This window comes from Astatotilapia calliptera, chromosome 5 (genome assembly GCF_900246225.1).
Source record: "Astatotilapia calliptera chromosome 5, fAstCal1.2, whole genome shotgun sequence".
NCBI lineage: Eukaryota > Metazoa > Chordata > Actinopteri > Cichliformes > Cichlidae > Astatotilapia > Astatotilapia calliptera.
Window position 1 is genome coordinate 36552132 of NC_039306.1, and position 23517 is coordinate 36575648.

The following is a 23517-nucleotide window of genomic DNA, read 5'->3' on the forward strand; positions in this document are numbered from 1 at the left end:
AACCCACCAAGTTGACAGGACAACATGCACCTGTTAAAATTCTTAATATCATGTTTAAAAGCCCAAAAAGAAATTTTCTTTCATTCAGTAATCACTTGTATCAATCAATCAGCAGAAAACATGTCACAATTTGAATCTTTTAACCCCTAAATTTGTCATGTCTTCACTGGTTGGTCAGACCAGTGTCTTTTTCTTTGAAGTTAAATTGTTGTCCTGCAACCCAGAGAGTTTATTTGTCAGTAATGTATTTATCCTTTAACAACAGGTGTATGTTAAGTTTCGCTGCTTTAGCCTTGCTGGAAAATCTTCACGTGTTCATGAGTGTAAGCTGTTTCTTCATTGCGTGTGTGTGCATTTGTAGGCAGGCAGGTTAATTTTATCTTTTTCTCAAACTAGGCGTTACCTTAAAAGGAGCCTTTCTCTCAGATTTCTCTGCTTGTGTGTGTTTTTGTTTCACCTTTTTGTTGTGATGCTCCGGACGCCTTCCCAACCTCCACAAGTCCGTTGGCCCCAATTTTATGAGTTAAAAACTTCTCTTAATTCCTCCTCTAATTCTCTCCTTGCTGCTGTCTGTTTCACAGCTGCTGATTCGTGCTGGGTGTGGTTCCCATTACCTATAATTTTGCTTCGGCCGCTGTGCTTGTGGGGGCAGTTGGTCCAGGTCCGCAGCTTCCTGTATTAACACACTAAGAGATTTATTTAATATCATTTTCATCACTGTTAAACAGATAAGCAGGCAACACGCCTACCTTGACAGCGTAAACTGTACGCCAGTCTCCCAACACATTCCTCTCTGTACTCCTCCATAATTCTCCACTGCACACCTCTTACTATCTCTCTTTTTTAATATATTTATTTTTATTACACCACAGAGTAATACACCCAATTATGCCCGTCTATCTCTATGTGGCTCCAAATTCCCTCTTTATTTAATTTCACACTCGTCAGGGGACAGGCACACAACAATTTCAACCACTGAAACGAGGAATTCAACCTTTTTATATTTCTTTACTAATCTAGACTCAACCTTTGTTCGCAAAATGTGTCTTGTTCTAGTCCGGAATAAATGTGAACCCGTGATTACACGGCCGTTCCAGTGTTATTTCCGTAGCTAATGCGGGAGTCCTCAGTTCCCAAGTTGCCACCTTGGCATCCAGACGCCGCTGGGCCTGGCCGCGCGTCCACGACCAGGAGGGTCGCCACACCTTGAACAAAATTATTTCCACAGGTACACTAGGCATCAACCTTTGATCCTAAAATGTGTCTTTGCTCTAGCGTCCTCCTAATCAAACACATCAACCGTCACTGTCACTGTGTTCACGCTTCACACTCACAAAAAACACATTCAGAGCGCGCCTCACTCACACTCAAAACAACACCTAGAGCGCGCTTTACACACAAGACAGCACCCAGAGCGCGCTTCGCAGCTTCGCACACACTCACTCAGAGCGCGCCTTCACACACACACACACACACACACACACACACACAACACTTTTCCTCAGCGGGAATTTTACACAGAAACCTCTGAGCTCAACTATTAGATCTTCTTAAAGCACACTGCACCATAGACCAAAATACCCCTTTCTCTGCGCTTATGGCCGCCACAACGGGGCAAAGTCGCATCATAAAAGTGATGCCTGCGTCCCCTGAAGTTATACTGATACCATAAACCAGGTTTTGCTCTATGTGCGAGCACTGTGAGGGTCATGTTTTTTGACTTTTCCAGTGCTTTCAACACCATCAGGCCGACCCTTCTGGGTGATAAGTTAGCAGCGATGCAGGTGGATGCTTCTCTGGTGTCCTGGATTGTTGATTACCTGACAGGAAGACCACAATATGTACGTCTCCCACAGTGTGTGTCTGACAAGGTGATCAGCAACACAGGGGCACCACAGGGGACTGTCCTCTCCCCCTTCCTCTTCACCCTCTACACCACAGACTTCAGCCACTGCACAGAGACCTGCCATCTTCAGAAGTTTTCTGATGACTCTGCGGTGGTTGGATGCATCAGCAGGGATGATGAGACAGAGTACCGGGCTGTGGTCGACTCCTTTGTCACGTGGTGTGAGCAGAATCATCTGCAGCTCAACGTGGCAAAGACCAAGGAACTGATCGTGGACTTCAGGAAGACCAGGAAACACTTGACCCCTGTTTCAATCCAGGGGGTCAGTGTTGACATTGTGGAGGACTATAAATACCTTGGAGTACACATTGACAATAAACTGGACTGGGCTAAAAACACCACAGCACTTTACAGGAAGGGCCAGAGTCGTCTCTATTTTTTGAGGCGACTGAGGTCCTTCAACATCTGCCAGAAAATGCTGAGGATTTTCTATGAGTCTGTTGTGGCCAGTGCGATCCTCTATGCTGTTGCATGCTGGGGGAGCAGGCTGAGGGTTGCAGATGCCAACAGACTTAATAAACTAATCCGTAAGGCCAGCAATGTTGTGGGGATGGAGCTGGACTCCCTCAAGGTGGTGTCGGAGAGGCGGATGCTGTCCAAGATAAAGACAATGTTGGATAACACCTCCCACCCACTCCATGACATGCTGGTCAGTCACAGGAGCTCGTTCAGTGAGAGACTGAGATTACCGAAAAGCACCACTGAACGACACAGGAAATCATTCCTGCCTGTGGCCATCTCCCTGTACAACGCATCCACTTAACACACTGTTTGCTGCTACAACTACACATGTTTCTTTTCCAACTATTTATTTATGAGTGACTTATGTATGTATGTATGTATATATATGTATATATTGTACTATTCTTAGTTAGTGTATTGTCTGTCTTGTCTTAATGTTGGTTTAAAATGGAGCACTGTAACAAAAAATAATTTCCCCCAGGGATCAATAAAGTATTCTGATTCTGATTCTGATTCTGATTCTGATGTACTTCTTGGCAAGTAAAATTTTACTTTGTTTTATGACCGCAGCCCTTGAGACTCGACTGACGCCACAAACCACCGTCAAACCTCTATTCAACGTACTGAAACCAGCACCAACCACTACTGCACTCCACGGCCGTACCACCGGAACACGGCCGTATCATAAACCAAACCTACGGACGTGTTTCGCTTCCGCGTTGCCAGTGTTCAACTGCACCGTGAGCCAGCATCTGCTTTTCCTTAAATCAACTTCTATTTCATAGCCGGCAAGAGCCAGGACTTTACCGACACCATAAACAACTTCAAAACCTCGACTTCAATGTACTGAACTAATGGCCGCGTCTTCAGAAGAAATTCTAATGTATTATTGCTACAGAAGCCAGTATTAGACAAAATTAAATGTGGAAGGTAAAGTGGCTGCAACTAGCTCAACGTAGTATCTTATTAGTTTCTCGGTAGAAGCAGTTTACTGCAACTAGCTCAACGTAGTGTCTTATTAGTTTCTCGGTAGAAGCAGTTTACTGCAACTAGCTCAACGTAGTGTCTTATTAGTTTCTCGGTAGAAGCAGTTTATTTAACACACTGGAATTCAGCCTCAACTTATGTTGTTAGTATCTCGCGCCAAAAACCAGACACCGACAAATTTACTGTGAAAATACGTGTAACTCAGTGAACAGATTAATTTGGAAAGCCCAATATGCACATTTGGTATTTATAATACAACAGGCTGTGCTTACCTTTTTATATTTGGACCGGTCCTCTGTTCACCTCGCCTCACGATCTCACCAAAGGCCAAATCTTCCCCTCCTCAGCACACCAAAGATCCGGGTCACACGGCACCAAGTTGTTGAAATCTCCCAATTTGAATCTTTGGGCTGAAGGAAGGACAATACTCGGTGTATTTATGCTCAATCAACAATCATTTATTTCCATACAATTCAACACTTAAGAGCATAAGGACCATCATGATGGGGAGACATGCCTGAAGAGGGTCACAGCAAATCTCAAAATGGTGACGGGTTGCTCAGCTTTTTATAGTCTCTAGTGGCCCCCATCTAGTCGTAAAAGCCAAAACATCACATTCTTTCTCTGTTACAGCGCCTAAGTTATGACCTCGGCTCCCTGTCTTTCTCTGCTTTCTGTAAGGTGGGGGTGTGGAATGTGGTCTGTCTCTTCTATTATCGGCACAAGGTCCTCTGCACACAACATTCTCTTCATGATTCAGCAGTATGAAATGTCAAGAAACAGTGTAACACATTCAACAGTGTCGAGTAATACAGGTCAATCCAATAGATCTAATGATTTTCACACTCTTTTAGGTCAGAAGTATAATGCAAACTAAGACTACATACTGATCACACACTCTATGTTAAAGGGTATAATATGATCTACAGCAGTATCATACTTCAACTACTTTTGATTACATATATAAGGTAACATATGATAACAGAATAATATCACAGAACCCTTATCGTAAGGGGAGCTACCAGTCCTGTGGACGAGCTACACTGCAAAAACAGCTATACTTGAAACAAGCCAAATATTCTTAAATCTGACAAATTTTTCTTGTTTTGAGCAAAAAAATCTGCCAATGGGGTAAGCAAAAGTTGCTTGACTAGAATTCTTAAAACTAGCAAATTAATCTAACTGCCATATGCCTTTTAACTAGACAAAATTGTCTAAAATGTATGCTTATTTGAAGAAAATGTGACTTATTATAAGTAAAAGACACTTTGATATTTAGAAAATCTGCACCTAAAATGAGTATTATGCTTTCTTGAACAAGCTGTTTTCAAGAATTATTTGCTTACTTTAAGATTCTACACCTTAATTTAGATTTTTCACATTAAAAAAAACACCTTACTATAGGACAAATTTTCTTAAAACTGAATTGTTTCTTTCTTGATTGAGCTAACTATAAGAATTATGTTTCGACTCTGAGAACAATAATCAGCAAAAATTCCTGAGAATAAGACACCATCTCTTCAAAAAGCTACTAAAAATAAGGGAATTCATCTTAAATTAAGACAGCAAAAGCACTCTTAGATTTTGCGCTTTTATTGACACAGCAATGGGTCAGTAACTCACTGAGGTCTGTTCCAGGAGAATCATGCCTAAAATTATACATTTCAGCAGGGTACTGTGTAACATGGCCAATATAAGAAGTGCATATTCCAGATACTCTTAAAATGAATAATAACAGTATAACACACTCATGGCTGGTATCAAAAATAAATTTTGCTGAAGCTTAAAACAATCACTATTTCAAATCCTATATTACATAACATTTTAGAAGAACAAGTTTAACGACCACACAAACAAACATGTGTTTTACATTTGAACAACTTTTCTATAGAAAAAAAAACAACCTCACTGACTAACACTGAGTCTGATAAACAAGGCAGATGGAGTCTGTCATCTGGGAGACTCACTCAATGAATGACTTCCACTCACCAAGCGCCTTCTTGTAAGAGGGGGTTGAATCTCGGTCATGGATGGAGTCTTTGAGTATTTCAGTTTGCAAGACAGACAGCAGCGTGGAAATGCACTATGGATATGTGAGGTGGAGGGCATAGTAATATGCCATCAGATAGAGCAGTTCCTCATTAAGATCCTTCCGGTCAAAAGTGCTCACCGGTGTGGTTCCAACAGCTATCATGCAGTTGCCTTCAGAGACAAGCAGAACTGGACAAGCCAGGGGTCGCTGACGCAGGTAGCCTTCAGGGTCTTCTGAAGTCTACATGACAGAAAAAAAGAGTATTAGAACAAGACTGTAAGAAACACAATTTTTGAGTTGCATTACAGTTTAAAATAGATCAACTTTTTTTGTAGGTTTTATTAACATCAACATGTTATGGGGATCTGAACTTTAAGAATATTTGACTGACTCCACAGTAAAATATATAAAATGAAAACATGAGTAACTGCAAAATTCAACAATATATACACATAGAATATTGCAGCCTTACCTTTAGGACATGGAAAAAAGCCTCACTACAGATGCCCAGCTTCTTAGGTGGTACTGTGCTGGAAGGGAAAAGCATGGGAAGGGCTCTGAACACAGCTGCTGCATGTTCCACTGGTTTGAAAAAAGAAAAATAAGACAGGGCAACACCATTAAACATTGCAAATAATGTAATCTGCAAAGCATAAATGTAGACAAATCAAGATACTGTAGCATTACCTCCATCCAAAGTTTTTGGATGGAGGTAAGTGCTGGGTTCCTCTCTGAAGAAGTCACCATCTCCAGTAGTTGTTAGCGTTTTTTCAGCAGCAGTCTTGTTCTAAAATACAGTGTACATAGGGCTAATTTCACATAAAATTGCACAAGAACTTTAGGTCTCTAAATATGAAAGATAGTACAACAAAATATCAGTAAAGTGTTGAACAATAAAAAATATGTATATTTAATAAATGTGTAGGCCACTTGATTTAAATCAAAACTAAAGAAGATTCTACTGTCTATCTGTTAAGTGAGTATTGGTGGAATTATTTGAAACTGCATAAAACAAGCTGGTGTGTTCTCAGTTTTGTCACACAGCGATAGGACAGAACTTACTTCTTCACATTTGTGCACTGCAAGCCATAGAGCCCGACGCCTGAGGCAATGTTCAGGACCAGGAAACAGATCTTTGATGTCATCTCGTGAAAGTGATGAGAGCAGGTCTTCTCCAACATTTGCTTCTGCAATACGAGTTTCCAATTATCACTACATTGCATTATCCTCATGTGCAAGCCAGCTGACAGCTTTGCTTGGGTAACAGACAGGATACATAGGAAACATAATTTAATATTTACCATTTAAAACCATGACTCTATTCCATTATTCTCCCTCCTCACTGCTCCACAGGTTCTAAATTACCTTCCTCCTATTGACTGGTAAAAGTAATATATTTGTGATACATCAATTAAATGCATGTATACATATAAATGTATTTTTTTTTTTTTGCTTCCTGGGCTAAAGTATATAATGAAATAACTTCACTAATAGAAATTTGAAACTCCCACAATTTCTGTAAAACTGGCATTAACTTATGGCACTTTGCACACTTGTTGAATAAATTCACAGACACTGAAACTAATAACTGGACATGAATTCTTTCATAACTTTCTGCACTAGCATATTTAAAAATGCTAATGCAACTAAGCTAACCGCACAGCTAAGCTAAGCTAACAACCGAGTATAGCCTGCCATGCTAGCGACTTAACATGCAACATACCAGAACACAAAACATAGAAAAAACAAAACAGTCACATACCTTTCAGGTTGGCAATTGTTATTTCGTCCAGTTTTTCCATAGCGTGCCTTAATTTCTTCACACTGTACCAACTGTATCGCATCTACACCCAGACCCCAAAATCCTGCAATCCAACCGCTTAGGCACGGAGCTAGAGGCGGGAAGGTGGGCTGTACCAACTCAGGAGTATGGGGTTGTGTACGGAAATGGTTTAGTTCGCTCTTTTATACCTATAAAATGATATATATTTAAATATTTGACTATTTAGTTAGATTATGTTCTGTAAATACTGACGTGTGGGTGCTGTTACTTACTACAGCTGTTATAAGGCACTGAATTAGGATAGCCATTCCTACCCCATAATGGAATAATCCTGGTTATCTTGACTTTATGGGAAAAGTAGTTCACAGACCAGTAAAACAAAATGATTTGGCACTGTGTTATCTACATCGTTTTTGTGGGTCTGACCCTCAAATCCCTACTGAGTCATATTAATTCTGCACATAGCCATAGTCCAGATTTCCGTGAAGATTGTGGCATAGATGGATGTGTCAAAGAATATCGTGTTTACAGCTAATTTTGGTATCACATTCTTCGAACACACTCCGACCACCTTGCCAATGGACGATGCAGCGGATCGATTAGGACACAAAAATCTGTAAGGTGAGACTGACTATATACTTTAATATCTTTGAAAATAATCATATAAAATATTCATGTTAGATGTCTACTTGTGTTTACAGCTTAACAGTAGATATGTTAATGCTTATTCCTTATAATCCACAACAATGCTATCTATTTATAAAGAATATTCTGATAGTGTTTAATTTCTTCTACTAGAGAAAACAACATTTTGTATTTTTTTAAACTTTTGTTTTAAATAAACCGATTGTCATGGTCCGCAGTCTCCTTGGTTGTTTGTGTTTATTAATATTCATTGTGTCAGTTAGTTTCCTAGTTATTTGTTAATTATTTCCAGTGTTTAGGTGTTCTCTGTACCTCCCTTGTCTTCAGTGTATTGTCCCTGGTTCGATATTCGTGTTTATTCCTGTTTTACTTTGATAGTCCCTGCCCTGCATCGGTGTATTCTGTTTTGCTTCCTCCTGGTCTCTTCTCATCTGATTAGTGTCAGCTGTGTTTCGTGCCTGTCTGCCAATTCCTCGTTTCCTTTTGTGTGTGTATATTTAGTGTGTTCTTTGTCGGATCGTCTGTATTCTCTCCTGTGTTATCATCTGTGTTCCCTCCCTGATGTTTTCATGTCTTATGTTCCTTGTTCAAGGTTGTAAGGTTTTTGCAACATTTTCCATGTTTCCTGTGTTCTTTAGTTTAGCTTTCCCATTTTAGGTTTTTGAGGATTTTTCAAGGCTTTTAAACTACAGTTAAGCTGCCAAATAGCAATGAGCATTAAATGAATATCCATTTATTAAACTCAGCTTGAAAACATGCATATTTTAGAGTAAATTATAAAATGCAGTATATTTCTGACATTAAAATTTTTTAGAAATTATCAGTGTACCTTGTATTTAATTTCCTTATCCGCAACTAGTCAATTAATCAACCAATCTCAATTGCAGTTCTAGGAGGGAACCCTCATCAGCAGTGAACAGAAATCTGAGTAACATGTGGGCATACAGGACTGATTCAGTGGTGGAAAGCCAGCCAACAATGATATGATATGAGATTCCATTCCATATTACAGTTTCACACACAAAGATATGACATGTGCGGTCATGAAATATTACCTGGGTGATGTAATTGGACTACACGTGAGCTCAACATATGTTTTATAAAAGGTACACTGCTTTACATGCATGAACTGTATTTTCAGGTTATTGTTTTGGACAGTTTTGTGACAATTTTTAAAATTAAGTTGTTGTTTTCCTATAAATTCTGACAGTTGAATGCGATTTTAGCATTGCCATAGTATAGATATACTGATGCTGATCTATTATTCTGTTTGACATGGCCTAAAGTGAATGAGTTGTGCTGTTTCTGTTTTTCAAATGGGCCTGTATTTCATGTTTACCATGTGCTTTTAGTTCCTGCCTTTGTTCATTTACTGCATATTGTGTCAAACTTGACAGCAATTATATTAAACTTTAGTGTCAATAAATACATTTCTTAAACTGAGCAGCTGTTTAAATGCCCTTACTCTTGAAATGAGAAAAATAATCTTATTTTTATTCTGGAAATTCAACCAAACCATTGTCATGCCTTGTAACTGGTAAATAAAGCTCAAGATGAGCTGAAATATCCTTTTAAGGAAAAGTTAGATATATTTTCCTAGAATAAGCTTTATTTTCTTGTCCAAAACTTGCTTGTTAAGAATATATTTTCTTTTTAGGCAAAAAATAAGAAAAAATGTCCATAAACAAGGTTTTTTTTACTTTCTTGAAAATCGTTTTTTGCAGTGTACTTTCTATTTTAAATTCCCTGAATTTAAAATACTCTCTAGACCCAGTCTAGACCCAGCTGGGGAGCTACCCAGAGCTCTAAACCCACTTAACAAACAAACAAACAAACAAACAAACAAACAAACAAACAAACAAACAAACAAACAAACAAACAAACAAACAAAACAGTATATAAAATCAAAACAGATAAAATCAGAACAGTAGATAAAATCAGTAGTTAATGTAAGTTTTGAAATTTAAGCTTAACAAACAAACAAAACAGTATATAAAATCAAAACAGATAAAATCAGAAATAGATAAGATCAGTAGTTAGTGTAAGTTTTGAAATTTAAGCTTAAAAGTGTGGATTTGGTGCTTTATTCAAATGCAGCTGAGAACAGGTGAGTCTTCAACCTGGATTTAAATAAACTGAGTGTTTCAGCTGATCTGAGGCTTTCTGGGAGTTTGTTCCAGATATAAGGAGCATAAAAGCTGAATGCAGCTTCTCCGTGTCTGGTTCTGACTCTGGGAACTGATAAAAGACCGGATCCAGATGACCTGAGGGATCTGGATGGTTCATACTGGGTCAGGAGGTCACTGATGTATTTTGGTCCTAAACCATTCAGAGCTTTATAGGCCAGCATCAGAACTTTAAAGTCTATCCTCTGACGGACAGGCAGCCAGTGTAAAGACCTCAGAGCTGGACTGATGTGGTCCACTTTTTTGGTCTTAGTGAGGACTCGAGCAGCAGAGTTCTGAATGAGCTGTAGTTGTCTGACTGATTTTTTAGGTAGACCTGTAAAGATGCTGTTACAGTAATCAAGCCTACTAAAAATGAATGCATGGACTAGTTTTTCCAGGTCCTGTTGAGACATCAGATCTTTTATCCTTGATATATTCTTGAGGTGATAGTAAGCTGACTTTGTTATTGTCTTAATGTGTTTTTCTAAGTTTAGGTCTGCATCCATCACTACACCCAAATTTCTCGCCTGGTTTGTGGTTTTTAGATGTATAGATTGAAGTTCTCTGGTGACCTGTAATCGTTTTTCTTTGGCGCCAAAGACTATTACTTCAGTTTTGTTTACTAGGGTCTAATATATATACCCTTACTAGGGTATATATATTAGACTTAATAGTCACTATATACAGTAATTGACTTCTATTCCTTTTACATCAAATTAAAACTTTGGGTGTCAGATAATTATTTATTAAAAGCTAGACATTTTAAATGAGAATAAGAAAGAAAAGTATGTCTTTGTGCCCCCTTTTCCCTGTTCATGCCCTATCGGCCCCCCTGGCTAAACTTTGCTAGATCCGCCCCTGCACAGTTACCAGCATCAGCTACGTAGAAAAAGATCCTGGTGTAGAAAGTAATATTAAATAAATTCTAACAACAGCTTATCAAGCTTAAACGTGCTGCTGTTGTTTATCCACTGGTTTCCTCTTTCTGGTGCAAAGTGGGCCAAAAACAAACAAGAGAGACGGACTCGCGACAGAAAAGCCGATCAGCTGATCATTAAGCAGTTTCATGATTGAAGTAGCAGCAAGAAGAGGCAGTCGCTTGTTAAGCTTAACGCAGGAATGCTTTACAAACATTCAGAGATGGACTTACACACTTGCTTTACTTCTCTCGGGGATAACTTTGTCGGAGATGAAATGCCGGGTTGCTAGCGAAGCTCCACATGCTATCCAGACCACCGACAGGTCCCGCATGCCACAGCCGCTCTATCACGTGATGCATACTGCTCCAACGTGCTAACGTTCTGAGGCGAGTTACGGCCTGTTGCAAGTTTTGTGAGGTGCTTTCGTGATATTTAATGGATCGGATTACATTTTTTATTTTTCTCCGATATCCGATCCAGTAATTTAGGTCAGTATCGGGCCGATACCGATACGTAATATCGGATCGGTCCATCTCTAGTGGCATCTGACTAGGATGCCTCCTGGACTCCTCCTAGGTGAGGTATTTCAGGGGTGTCCTACTGGGAGGAGGGCCCAGTCAGACCCAGGACTCACTGTAGGTGTCCTGTAGGTGTAGTGCACAACACCCTCATTTGATACTCCCCCTGAATGCTCCTCCCCATAGAACCCTCCCTGCATAACTATAGACCAAGTGAGGAGAGAACTGAGGAGGCAACGGCCCAGGAACACAGCAGGCCCAGACGGGGTGTGTTCACAGCTGCTGAAAACAGCTGCTTATCCAACAATAATTGCGACAGACACATTTCAGTAGCATTGCACCCTTGCAGAAAATAAAAAAGTAGCACCACCTGGAGGCTCTCCTAAGGGTTAAAGAGGTTGAGCAAATTATTGTGATTACCTTTAAAGAATGTCATGCATTTGCTAACAAAGTCTCCAGATTTCATGGAAACGACTGCAATTAGATAAATTAACAATTATAAATAGAAATATTTTAACACTTATGTAATATTCCTTACCGATTTTGGATTCCTGAAGTCTTTAACTATAATCCCTAGTGATGTGCGAATCATGAACGAATCGTTCAATACTTGAAAATCACTTTACTGACTCGTGAATCATGATTCACAAGCCCTACTGACTCATTCACTGACTCAACCCTGTTGCTGTTAGAAAACTCATTTCGTTAGTAGAAATGTATCTAGCTTATAATTAAAATTGTGTGGAAAAAAACAACAGCCAGTTTCTTAACAAAAACATTTCTGCTCTGAACTGGAAGAAAAAAACCCTGAGTAGAAGCTCACATCAAGACAACAGCTCCTCGGTTCACAGTAGCATCGCTCTGCTAACATGCTAACAGCACATTGGGGTTACTCCACGTTAACCCTCGTAGCATGAACGAATCACTCACGCACTCACTCACCCCCTCCCTACTGGCTCACTGCTTCTTCTTCTTCTTCTTGTTTGGCAACCAGTGTTAAGGAGCATTTACTAATAAAATAAAATAAAAAATAAATAAATGTTCCCTTAAGAAATCTTAATTTTTTGGCTCTTTTTTGCTCTATAAAAATAGTTGTTTTTCTTTTTTAATCACTTATCTTAGCATTACACTTAAACCCCCACGGATCGCCATTTGGCTTTTTCTACCTTTAAAACCCGGAGAGCAGCCAAATGGCTTTTAGCTAGGCTTTAGCTTCAGCCAAGTGGAAGCTAAATTGGCTAGTCATTCATATGTAAATTGGGTCGTTATCTGGAAATTCTGGAGGGAGGGGAGTGGGGGTGTGTGATTGAGGGCGTGGGGAGCTGCTAAAAGCTGTGCACTTCCTTTTGTGTTTCATCTTGATGCATTCTCAATCATCCAGAGAAATAAATCTCCAAAAGTCACCAACTTGGAGTGTTTCAGTTTGCCATCTTAGGGAGAAATCAACACACATGGGTGTAGGTCCTTTGTTGCTGAGATTTATTGATAAAAACAGTACAAAAAACCAACCATTTGTACACATATTTACAAATAATAATAAAAAGTGAGTGAGTACATTTCAACATTTTCAGCAATCACTCACAATCCTGGCACTGCCATGGTATCTGTAGTCTGCATTTACCACATGTGTATCTTTTGCAGTGAACACATCGCACAGTGGCATGATTGTTCTTGCAGTTGTGTTTGACCTGACACGTGGCTCTTTTTCCAGGGCTAGGTGTGGAGGGTTGTGTCCGAAGCAACTGTTCTTTTCTTGCCTTCTTCCCAGCTACATGAGAGCGAGCCAACTCTGCAACTCTTGCAAGCGCCACCAGGAAGTCCACCCGTCTTTCCTTCGTCCCGGTGCATGCTTGATACAGCACATGTGCATTCAGTGCTGCCATGTCAATCATGTTATAAAACACGGCGACTGGCCAGCGCCGTGTTCCTTTGCGGACAGTGTACTCCCGAACCATCTGGTCCATCACATCCACGCCACACTTTGTTTTGTTGTAAAGGGTGACAGTGTTTGGCTTCCTTTTGGTGGTGTTATCAGTCTGAACCACGCTGTGCATGCTGCTAAGAATATAGACTGTCTTCTTCCGTTTGGCCGCATACGCCGTCAGCGTGGCAGCAGAGGTTGAAAACACCTAAGAAATAAGATAAAGTGTTATTTCCATAGCCCTTTTACACACAATGAAACACATAAACATAGAACCACAAAAGACCTGTAACATACCTGAGTGGTGAATTCATTGCGATCTGTCTGTCTAGTGGATTGAGGAATTTCCCTGCGAATCCTGTTGACTGTGCCGAGGATGGTGGTTTTCCGTCTAAGAAGTTTTTGTGCAAGTGAAAGCGATGTGAAAAAATTGTCCGTGGTAACATTTCTGCCCTTGTCTAGGAATGGTTCCATCAGCCTCATTACTACATTTTCAGAAAGTCTCTCCCCAGTGGGACGATTGGGGTCCTTGCCAAGATATGGGAAGACATTGCAAATGTACTTGGATTTTAGGTCGCAAGCCACCCAAAACAAAGCCATACCTGTGTCCGCTTGGGGTGGGATGTAGACCGCCATGGCGATGACCGAGGTGAACTCACGGGGCAGATACAAAGGGCGGCACTTAATGCTCAGGAACTCCAGATGTGGCGAGCAGCCGCTGGAGCGAGTAGAAATGGTCCTGGCATCACACCACTTTCTGTTTATCATGAAACACACTCCTCCACCTTTGGTTTTGTTCGACTCTGCAAAAAATAAGTAAAAAACAAGAAAAGTGGATAGTCGGAGCGGAGCGGTCAGGAAGGCGTCTGGACGTGGCCGTGCCATCTTTGTTCTTTATGCATCTTTGCGCCATCCCTTCCTCTAACCGTGGTCCAATGCACGCTATCCACCCATCCGAGCTGAAAGACATCCAGAGTGACAAGCGAGTGTGTGGAACATTTATTCAGCCATGTCTCTGTAAGGCATGTAGCTACACTGCCAGTACTCCCACTATAGTTTAGTCAGGACCGTTTGCTTTTCCATCTGACATTTCCCATAGTAACAGATGGTTTGTACCATTTTTTTTAACGCTCCCAACGCTTTACTCCAGTTTTGCAGTCCCAAGTGGTGCAGAGAACAACAACTGAGTTATTTTAAAGTTTTAAAATGCCCAAAGAGCAAAAAATTAAATACAATTGGGCAACCATAGTCAAAAAGTTGATACTTAACAATGTACCAAGGAACTACCAATAGAAACACTTAAAAACATTAAAAAGCACAGTGGAGCTGCTATAATGTAGCTGATATTTTTTTTTACCACTCACACGGTGCACATGGCAAAAAACAAACAAAGTACTGTAATTTGTCATGGTCCCTGTGCCTCCCCGGCCAGCCCAGTGTGGCCACAAGTGTTTGTTGTTTTTCTCTCGCTCTCTCTCTCCTACCTGTCTGCCTGGGCGGAGCTCTGATTGGGCTCCTGCCCTTGGCCCACGCACCTGCAGCTGATCTCGAGCGAATTGCAGTTCTCTGGCTCTTAAGGCTGGGGCTCTGAGCTATTCGTCGCTGGAATATTGAGTAACTCTCGTTAGTATTGCCTGGCTTCCTTGCGATTCTACTGTTCCCGTGTTTGCCTTCGACTTACCCTCGTCTGTGTAAACAGGTTTACCTGGATCAGCCCTTTTGTGACCCCTGGACCCCGTGAGTAGGAGAGTGAGCTGAGCTGCTTGTGTGGAGACTGTTTGGACAGGGAGCAGAGCGAGTGCGAAGAAGTGTCTCCCCAGCCTATTGATCCCCGGGACCCTGGTGTTTCCCCCCTCCCTTCACGTGTATATAGCGCACCAGTGTGATTAATAAAGTGTCGTTGAACTGTGCTACCTCAGTCTGCGCCTGAGTCCGTTCCACCCCCGTGACAGTAATTAGTACTATAAGCAGAAGATTTTGCCAAATTTCCAGGAAAACCCCGTCAGGTGTTGCGTTTTCAGTTTCACCCCAGATCTTTTTATTCCTCAGGCCTCCAGAGGCGACACCGGAACTCAGTAGTTATTTCACAAAACCTTTATTCATCTTCAGTTACGCATGCACCTTCTAGAAGGGGAGATGTACAGGGCTCTCTGCAGATCTCAACTTCTTTGTCTGTTACAACCAGTTTTATAGAAGCAAACCCTGCATCATAAAACCCACATGGTGTGTTGTAAACCCAAAACACTGTGTTTGTGTATGTATGTGTGAGCACGTGAGTGCCTGCGTATGCGCATACCTGTGTGTGCGTATGTGTGCGTGTGAGTGTGTGTGTCGTAACAGTTAAAGCACTGTGTGTGTGTCTCTGTATATGTGACTTCCTGCTGGTCATAAAAAGTTCATCTCCCCTCACCCAAGCTACACCAAACTCCTCTACAAAACATGGTTACCAGGTCACAAGCACTGAGACCCCCACTCTACTTCCATTTGGCAGTTTCCACTGGGCCATTGGCCTCTTGTTGTCTTACTTTTACAGCTAAGCATGTGGAGGGTCTCCTGCAAACTTGTGACAGTTGTGACAGTTATGAGCCTTTATTACATTCAGGGACAAAGGTAACAGACTTCTCCTCTCTTTCCTATCTGTTCCATACAGTCCTAGCATCCTCCAACTGTAGCTTCCGGTCTCCTTTTATGACAGGCAGACCTCCATTGTCAATAAATTCCTCTCCCTCAACACAATTACACACACTCTCAGGGCTACAGCTAAACCAAACTAAAACACAGACATTCACAAATCCTTTCCTATTCCTCTGATATACAGCTGGACCCCCTCATCTAAGCAAATTTAAGTACATTATATTCTAATAATTGTTTTCTTGTACTCACACAGAGGGCCCGGTGGCGCCAGTGTCCGGCAGCCTCGCCTCTGTCAGTGCGCCCCAGGGCAGCTGTGGCTACAACGTAGCTTGCCATTGCCAGTGTGTGAATGTGTGTGTGAATGGGCGAATGACTGAATGTAGAGTAAAGCGCTATACAAATCGATTTACCATTTACCATTTAAAAAGACACAAAAAAAGAAGCGAATAAGGTCATGTTATGCCACAGTTTTGTATACCTCATTGCCTCAAATTGGGTGAATGTGATCAGAAAACTATCTGTGTATTGTTGGCGAGTTGAGTTCCCTGCATTAAATATACCTTCACAGGCTCTCAGAAGTCAAACATATGTACAATGTGATATGATCAGGATGTTTTTCTGTTTGTGCCAGGTGTAATAATACAAACATGTGCCATGGAACAAGTATTAGGAAGACTTTGGAATCAACAAGCAGAAAAAACATTTGAACTTTCTCTGTATCATAAGTGGCATATATTTAAGGCGTGGGTTTAATAAATGCTAAATGAACTGGCTCTTATATAGCACTTCTTCTGCTCTACCTGAGCAGTCTATCAAAGCCCTTCATCCATTCACACTGTCACCTTTTTTAATGCTTAAGTGCTTTCTGTCTAACATTCACACTCTGGTGAAGAACAAATTGGGGTTGGTACTTGGCATACATGATTTTCTCATACATCAAAAGGGAAGTAAGATAATTAGTGCTTATTATTTTTAAGATTTGTTGGCTAAACCAAAGATTGGAGTAAGATGTGAATGCTTGTCTTTGGTGTGAGTGTCAATGATTCAGCTATCTACTCTATTCATTTTCATGCTGGATATTTCTAGCACATATATAGGGGAGTTTTTTATGCCAGAATTCAGTATTACTTCCCACATGGAGACTGTACAAGCTTGCTGATTTGGTGTCTTCCTTTCCTTTCCCCAGTAATTTCGTCAGTAGGTTTGGAAGGAAAAATAGTTGCACAAAAATCATTGATGTAACACTAAATTAGTCGCTCTCTATGCAGAAAGGCAATTCTGTACAATTCTGCACAGTATGCGTTTACATGTCTGCCTGATGTCATATCTCAAAATATCTGTGTATCAGTGTAAAGCTGCTGGAACTATGAAAGACTAAACTATAGTCTGTGCATTGGCTGCTTACAACTATCTGACCTCTTATTTAACAGTATCTTATCATGCACTACTGTCTTAAGGATAAGACACAGCTGGTTTTACTGTAATTCGTATGAACTTTGACCCCTAATAAGGAAGCTGTAATCGCATACTGCTTCCTCTGCCGCAGTGACCATGGTAACCGTTACCAAGGGAGTAGACTATGGAATTTTCCAGCACAGACAGAGCCTCTTATTGGTCTTTTCATTGGAGTGGTCATATCTCAGGCAGAAACAGGAGAAATTATGACCATATTTCAAATCTGGCCATATAATGAATTGCCATTACTGATCTTTAATTGTCATCTAACTCTTCACAAGATACAGTAGAATGAGTTTTTGAGAAATATTAATAGAAATTTCAAATTTGCTGGCTTGTAGGCATACAATGTCAAGCAATTCAAGTTTAAATAAACACTTTAAACAAGGCTACTGAGAGCTATGGGAAATTTTAGGTACCACTGGGCACTTATAGAAGATTCTAGAAGATTTGTAGAAGTATTATTAATATTTAATGTCAACAATGCTGCCTTTCTTTTCTTGTTCTCATCATGTCTGTGTTTGTGGAGATTTAAACATAGACTTATTCAAACAACAGTACATACAAAGTACAGCCTGGGACGGTGTCCAATCAATTCTTCTTAATGACATCAGTGCTGATTTACCCATTTTTGCAGGTTTCTTAGATCCAATCTGCCAAACTGCTCATCTCACAGAAGACAAAAGGGAAGAACCCTGTATCTCTTCTTCACTGATTCTCCACCTTCTGCTACTGGATGTCACATCTTCTGAGATGACATCTAAACATCCAATCACATTATTAACATCTAATCACCTGACCACTTTATCATCGTTTCGCTATCTATCTGACTTACATGATTTACCACAAAGTTAAAACTCTATAATCACTTAAGAAAAATTCTATCACATATGGATATAATTCGTTTCATGTTCCATTCAGTTTATGTAATTCTACCTCAATTACATTTGTCTTTAGCACATTCTCACATGAACATTCATTCTAACATAATTACTTTCTAATTCAAATAAAGAGGAATAATTTTTTTTACTTTTTAAAACTCTGTGTTTGTCAGTCACCATTTATTCAATGCAATTTCCTTTTATTAATCATTATATTTAAATAGTCAGACATTCAGTGGCTCCTGTGTGTCGCTTTCACCCCCACTCTGCACCACACACACCTACACACCAAGGTCAGACTCTGCACAGGCTCTCATATTGCATAGATTGTCATGATCCTGGGTCTTTTTGACCCAGCGTTTTGTGTTTTCTGTTATTGTGATTTTGATTCTGTTCTTCCTCTGTTTAGTGTTTATTCGGTTCTGCCCATGTATTCCTGTGTTAAGTCCGTGTTTCTTAGTCCGTGTCCTTGCATGTGTAAGTTCCTGTTTTATTGTGAAGGTCTCTGTCTTATGTCAGTGTGTTCTGTTTACGTTTCCCCTGCCTCGTCAGCTGTGATGTCTTCCAGGTGTGTTTCCCTCCTTTTTCCCATCCCCTGATTCCTGGCGTGTGTATTTATAGTGTGTGTTACCTCGGCCTTGTTGCTGGTTCGTCTGTGTTATTTGGTGTTTTCGTGTCTGTGAATCTCCTGCCGTCTTCCTGTGAGTTCTCCCCGCAAAGTACTCTCATTTGTGTTCTGGGCCCTATTTCAGGAAGCCGGTTTAGAAAACTCAGAGTGAAAAACGATACTCAGGGTTGAGTAACCCCGAACTGTCCAACTCGGAATATTCGGTTTCAGAAAGGCTGATAACAATTAGTTCAGTCAACGCGGAGTTGCTTTAACCCCAAGTTAAACGCGCGCACGAGGATACATAAAGCCCTGATTAGTGGAGCACAGATTAAGCGAGTCACCATGGAGACGGAGGGAAAGAAGGCGCGGTCAATGTATTTCACAGCGCTTGAGGCTGAAATTCTGATGGCAGTATATGCTGATAACATGCAAATTCCGCGGAAAAAAAGTAACACAGGCTCAGCTGCAAAAGAAAGGGAGCATGCATGGCAAAACATAGCCGACAGAGTCAATGCGTGAGTGTTAATTTAAACATTGATCTAGGGATTTCCACCCATTTAACACGTTATTTTATTATATTTTATTTTATTTTTTATTTCATACATTTGATTTTGTGATGTGATGTGAGCTCAGGTGCAACCCAACAGGCCCCAAACGTTCCTGGCAGCAAGTAAAAATGAAATATAAAAATATAGTCCAAACAGGTAAGGTGTAATTGTATTATGAGCCATAGTGCTTGGTCTGTTTGTCCGATGTAAATCAATTGCAGTTAGAGGCTACATTAATTTCCCCTCTGTAAGCACTTATTGAAATTATCTGAGCACATTACAAGTACATATTTGCTTACTCTGTATGCTCAAATGTGACCCGTTATAGCCAACAGAAAAAAAGCGGAGGCCCGAAAAACAGGTGGAGGTCCTCCACCACCACCACTCACAGAGGCTGAGCAGTTGGCTTCCACATTTGTGATAATGTTGGCAGCATCACATATGATCTTCACAGTGCAGAGAACACAAATTAGCATCCATTACTATAATGAAATAATTTGTTAGTTTGAAATGCTACAGGGAACTATGTACCTGTACATTAATGCTGTGGAAAGACTTCCTGTTCACATAGTCTCCTTCATTTACTGAAGGAGCAATGATTGGAATGTGAGTGCCATCTGTACAGCCAATCACGCCTGGGAACCGTGAATATAAATGTAAGATTTAAGTAGTAGTTCAAGTATCACCACATCATGGATTAAGTTTCGTTCATCCTGATACCTGCAATTTTGTGGCATCCCTCTTTGATAAATCTTGTGGGTCTATGACCGGGGAACACCACAAACGAGTACAGGAGACGTTTCAGTGCAACTGTAACATTCCTGACTGCCCGACAGACGGTAGCCTTGGAAACGTGCTCAGCGTCACCAATATTATACAGAAAGCTCCCGTTTGCAAAAAACCGAAGTGCAATACAAATAATATGTACAGAACTGAGAGGATGTCCGCGATGTGTCACATGAGCAATATTAGGCCTGAGGATGTTATTCAAATAAATTATAGATTGTGCTGAAAAACGGTAACGTTCACACAGGAAATCATCAGGAAATGATAAAATGTCCAAACTCGCTCTAATCACTCTCTCCCGGCGGAGAGCTCTGCGGAGAATTTGGGCTTCAACATCTACTGGCTCTTCAAGGAAGGAGCACGCCATGTCTGACACTTCCTACAGTCAGGTTTCCGACAAAGAGGCGGAGAAGGTCAGGGTTAGTTGAAGTAAACCTGCTAGGGGGCAGGTTAGCTTCATGGAGTGTGTCGTCATAGTAACTCACTCAGAATTAATCTAAACTCGCTTTGTGAAACCGAAAACCCAGAGTTTTCGTTAACTCAGGGTATACTTACTCAGAGTTTGCACTAAACTGGCTTCCTGAAATAGGGCCCTGGTTTTGTGATTTAAGTTCTAGTTTTCCCAGTTTAGAGTATTTTCAGTTCTGTTCTCGCCACCTTTTCTTTTGTGTTGTACTTCATCCCTTTGATTAATAAAGCTCGCTCACTACTACGCAGTCTGCATCTTGGGTCCATTTATATTCACACACGGCCTGCCTCGGCACCCCATGACATAGATAATATTTTCTTATCTATTATACGTGTTAAACTTACACCTATTCATTTTTAGTATACATGATTATATTCTGATTAGAATGAAGGATAATTAACTATCAGCAAAATCACATATGAATTATGGTTCTGTCTTCAACCATTAATACTCCTTCCTTCATTTAAAATCATGTTTGCTTGGATTGGCAACAGCATTATTAAATGCTTCATTATTAGCAAATAGGGGAAAGCTCTGTTTCAGCACTGTAATTATTTTCAATCACATAAGGCTGGATGTTGAGATCTTTTACCTCCTCTCAGCCGTGAGGACAAAGACAGTGGGGGACTTTAGTTTCTCTAAACCTCACATCACCTGACAAACCACGACCTGGATCTTGTTTCAGGGACTCTTATGTATTTTTGTATCTAAGCAGTGACAAACTTTTTTGATGATAGTTTGTCTGGTTTAGTGTAAAGCGTGCGCCTACCTTTGTGTACCAGAAGGATGACAAGGTTGTTGCCCTTGTTCTTACTGATAATCCAAAAATGAAATTATATCATATCTTCCTTGGAACTGGAAAAACTATTTTTAGTTGTATAGAAAATTAATTTCTAGCAGACATTGTTTCTTGATTTGGAAAAAGTCTTCCATTTTACTCTATTTTGACAGTATTTTGGTAGCATGTTTAGTGTCATAGAAGCTGGAGTTTTTTTCAGTATGCTGTTGACTGTAGCAACCAATTCAAGTTTAATCATAAGGTTTAGTTTATCTGCAATTGATACGTTGTAAAATTGTGTGCTTTTTCACTAACAACAACAACATCCTATTATTTCTTTTGTTTATTAATGTCTTCCACAGATCAGTAAGCAGCAGCTACAGACAGTAAAGGAGCGTTTCCAGGCGTTTCTTAATGGAGAAACTCAGATTGTAGCTGATGAGGCCTTCATCAATGCTGTACAGAGCTACTATGAGGTAAGTTGCCCTGTTTGATTTAGATTAGTTGGCTTGAAAAAAATATTTAATGTAATTATGCATCAACTGAATCATTCCAATAGTGTGCTTATGAAAACTGCTGTGTCTGAGAGGCCACACTCCACCTTTTGTAGCTGACCTCTTGTCTTCTTGTTGAAGAAAAAACATTCACATATATTTCAGTTAATTAGTCAATTATGTTACGTAATATTTTCTCTTCACTTTTTCCTCTTTATAACTGTGTGCCAATTACAATATACTCAATTTAACTTTTTTTTAAAAATTTTTATAAATCATACATGTTAAAGTCAGTGATTCTTTTAGATTTGTGGCTACTTAGTGTCACACACACACACACTTTTTCAATCCCACTATTCTTGACATCTGAGCCGTCTTCCCATATTTGAGAATATTATGTTATTCATCCTGGAACATGACTCTGACACCCACTACCTCGTCATCACTTGTTCTGTTCCTCATGGAGCCTAAGGGTGTAGCACTTAAGGTGTAGCATCAGTGGCATCTACAGTTGATGAAATAATTATTTGATCCCGTGGTGAATTTGTAAGTTTGCTCGCTTAGACAGAAATGAGCAGTCTTTCATTTTTATGGTAGTTTCATTTTAACAGAGAGAGACAGAATAACAAAAACCAAGAAAAACACCCGACATTATATAAAATTTCTGAACTGATTTGCATGCACTGAGTGATAAAAGTATTTGACCCCTTAAATTCTGGCTCCCATAGAATGATTCTGTGTCCATATGACACAGATTACAATCAGTTGATCAATTACAGATTATTCTCATGTGTATAAAACATACCTGTCCACAGAATCAATTTCTTTCATTCCAACCTCTCCACAACTATGGGAAAGATCTATGAGCTGTGAAAGAACAGCGGGGGCAAGATGGTATACCTGCACAAGGCCAGTATGGGTTACAAAACCACTGGAATCATGGTGAGAAGGTGATAACTGTTATTCATTGCAGTTATGGAATAAATTTAATATGAACATAAATCACGCTCGCCCCTCTGTGAATAGCTACCTTATCATGGTGGAAGGGTTTGTGTGTCCCAGAGATCGCAGGGGCTATGTTGTTTTGAGGCTTTTGCCCCCTGATAGGGTCTCTCATGGCAAATTGGTCCTGGGTCAGGGACCAGGCAATGAGCGATTCAAAAGAACTCTATGAGTTTACAATTAAGGGAACAGTTCACCCTGCCTGGGATAGGGTTACCAGGGCCCTGCTCTGGAGGAAGGCCCAGGGAGGGTCCCCGAGGGCAGGCTTTTGGTGGCCAGTCCTTAGTCCATGGAGTGCTGGGCACAGCACGAAAAAAGGATATATGGCCATCCTCCTGTATGCCCACCACCCGCAGGAGGCACTGTAGAGGTCGGGTGCAATGTGTGCCGGGCAGCAGCAAGGAGCAGAGGCCCTGGCGGAGTGATCCCCGGCTACCAAGACTAGCAACTGGGACATGGAATGTCACCTCTCGGGTGGGAAAGGAGCCTGAGTTATTGCGTGAGGGACCACAGTCACC

The 23517-nt window shown here is 40.5% G+C and overlaps 2 protein-coding genes across 10 annotated transcripts in view; one reads left to right on the forward strand and one right to left on the reverse strand.

The window, feature by feature from the left end:
- The window catches only part of LOC113023063 (calcium-dependent secretion activator 1), a 361073-nt gene that overhangs the window by 49499 nt on the left and 288057 nt on the right, over positions 1-23517 (forward strand). For all 7 annotated transcript variants that reach the window (XR_003272492.1, XM_026169138.1, XM_026169133.1 and 4 more), the window contains exon 2: positions 21866-21979. Coding sequence is in view for 6 of the 7 variants with exons in the window: in XM_026169138.1 (XP_026024923.1) it covers positions 21866-21979 (114 nt within the window). In the remaining variant the exon portion in view is untranslated. The remainder of the gene's footprint in view (positions 1-21865; positions 21980-23517) is intronic.
- On the reverse strand, positions 4933-8222 carry LOC113023069 (uncharacterized). Of its 3 annotated transcripts, XM_026169151.1 has the most exons (6): positions 7150-8222; positions 6689-6766; positions 6450-6574; positions 6075-6174; positions 5860-5969; positions 4933-5627 (listed from the first exon to the last, which is right to left on the reverse strand). In XM_026169151.1, the coding sequence occupies exons 2-6, from the start codon at positions 6699-6701 to the stop codon at positions 5439-5441; spliced, it is 537 nt and encodes a 178-aa protein (XP_026024936.1). In that variant the 5' UTR covers positions 6702-6766; positions 7150-8222; the 3' UTR covers positions 4933-5438. The 3 variants fall into 3 exon arrangements, 2 of the variants coding, with proteins under 2 accessions (XP_026024936.1, XP_026024935.1); XM_026169150.1 differs by lacking the exon at positions 6689-6766; XR_003272493.1 differs by lacking the exon at positions 6075-6174 and having other exon boundaries at positions 4933-5969; positions 6450-8222.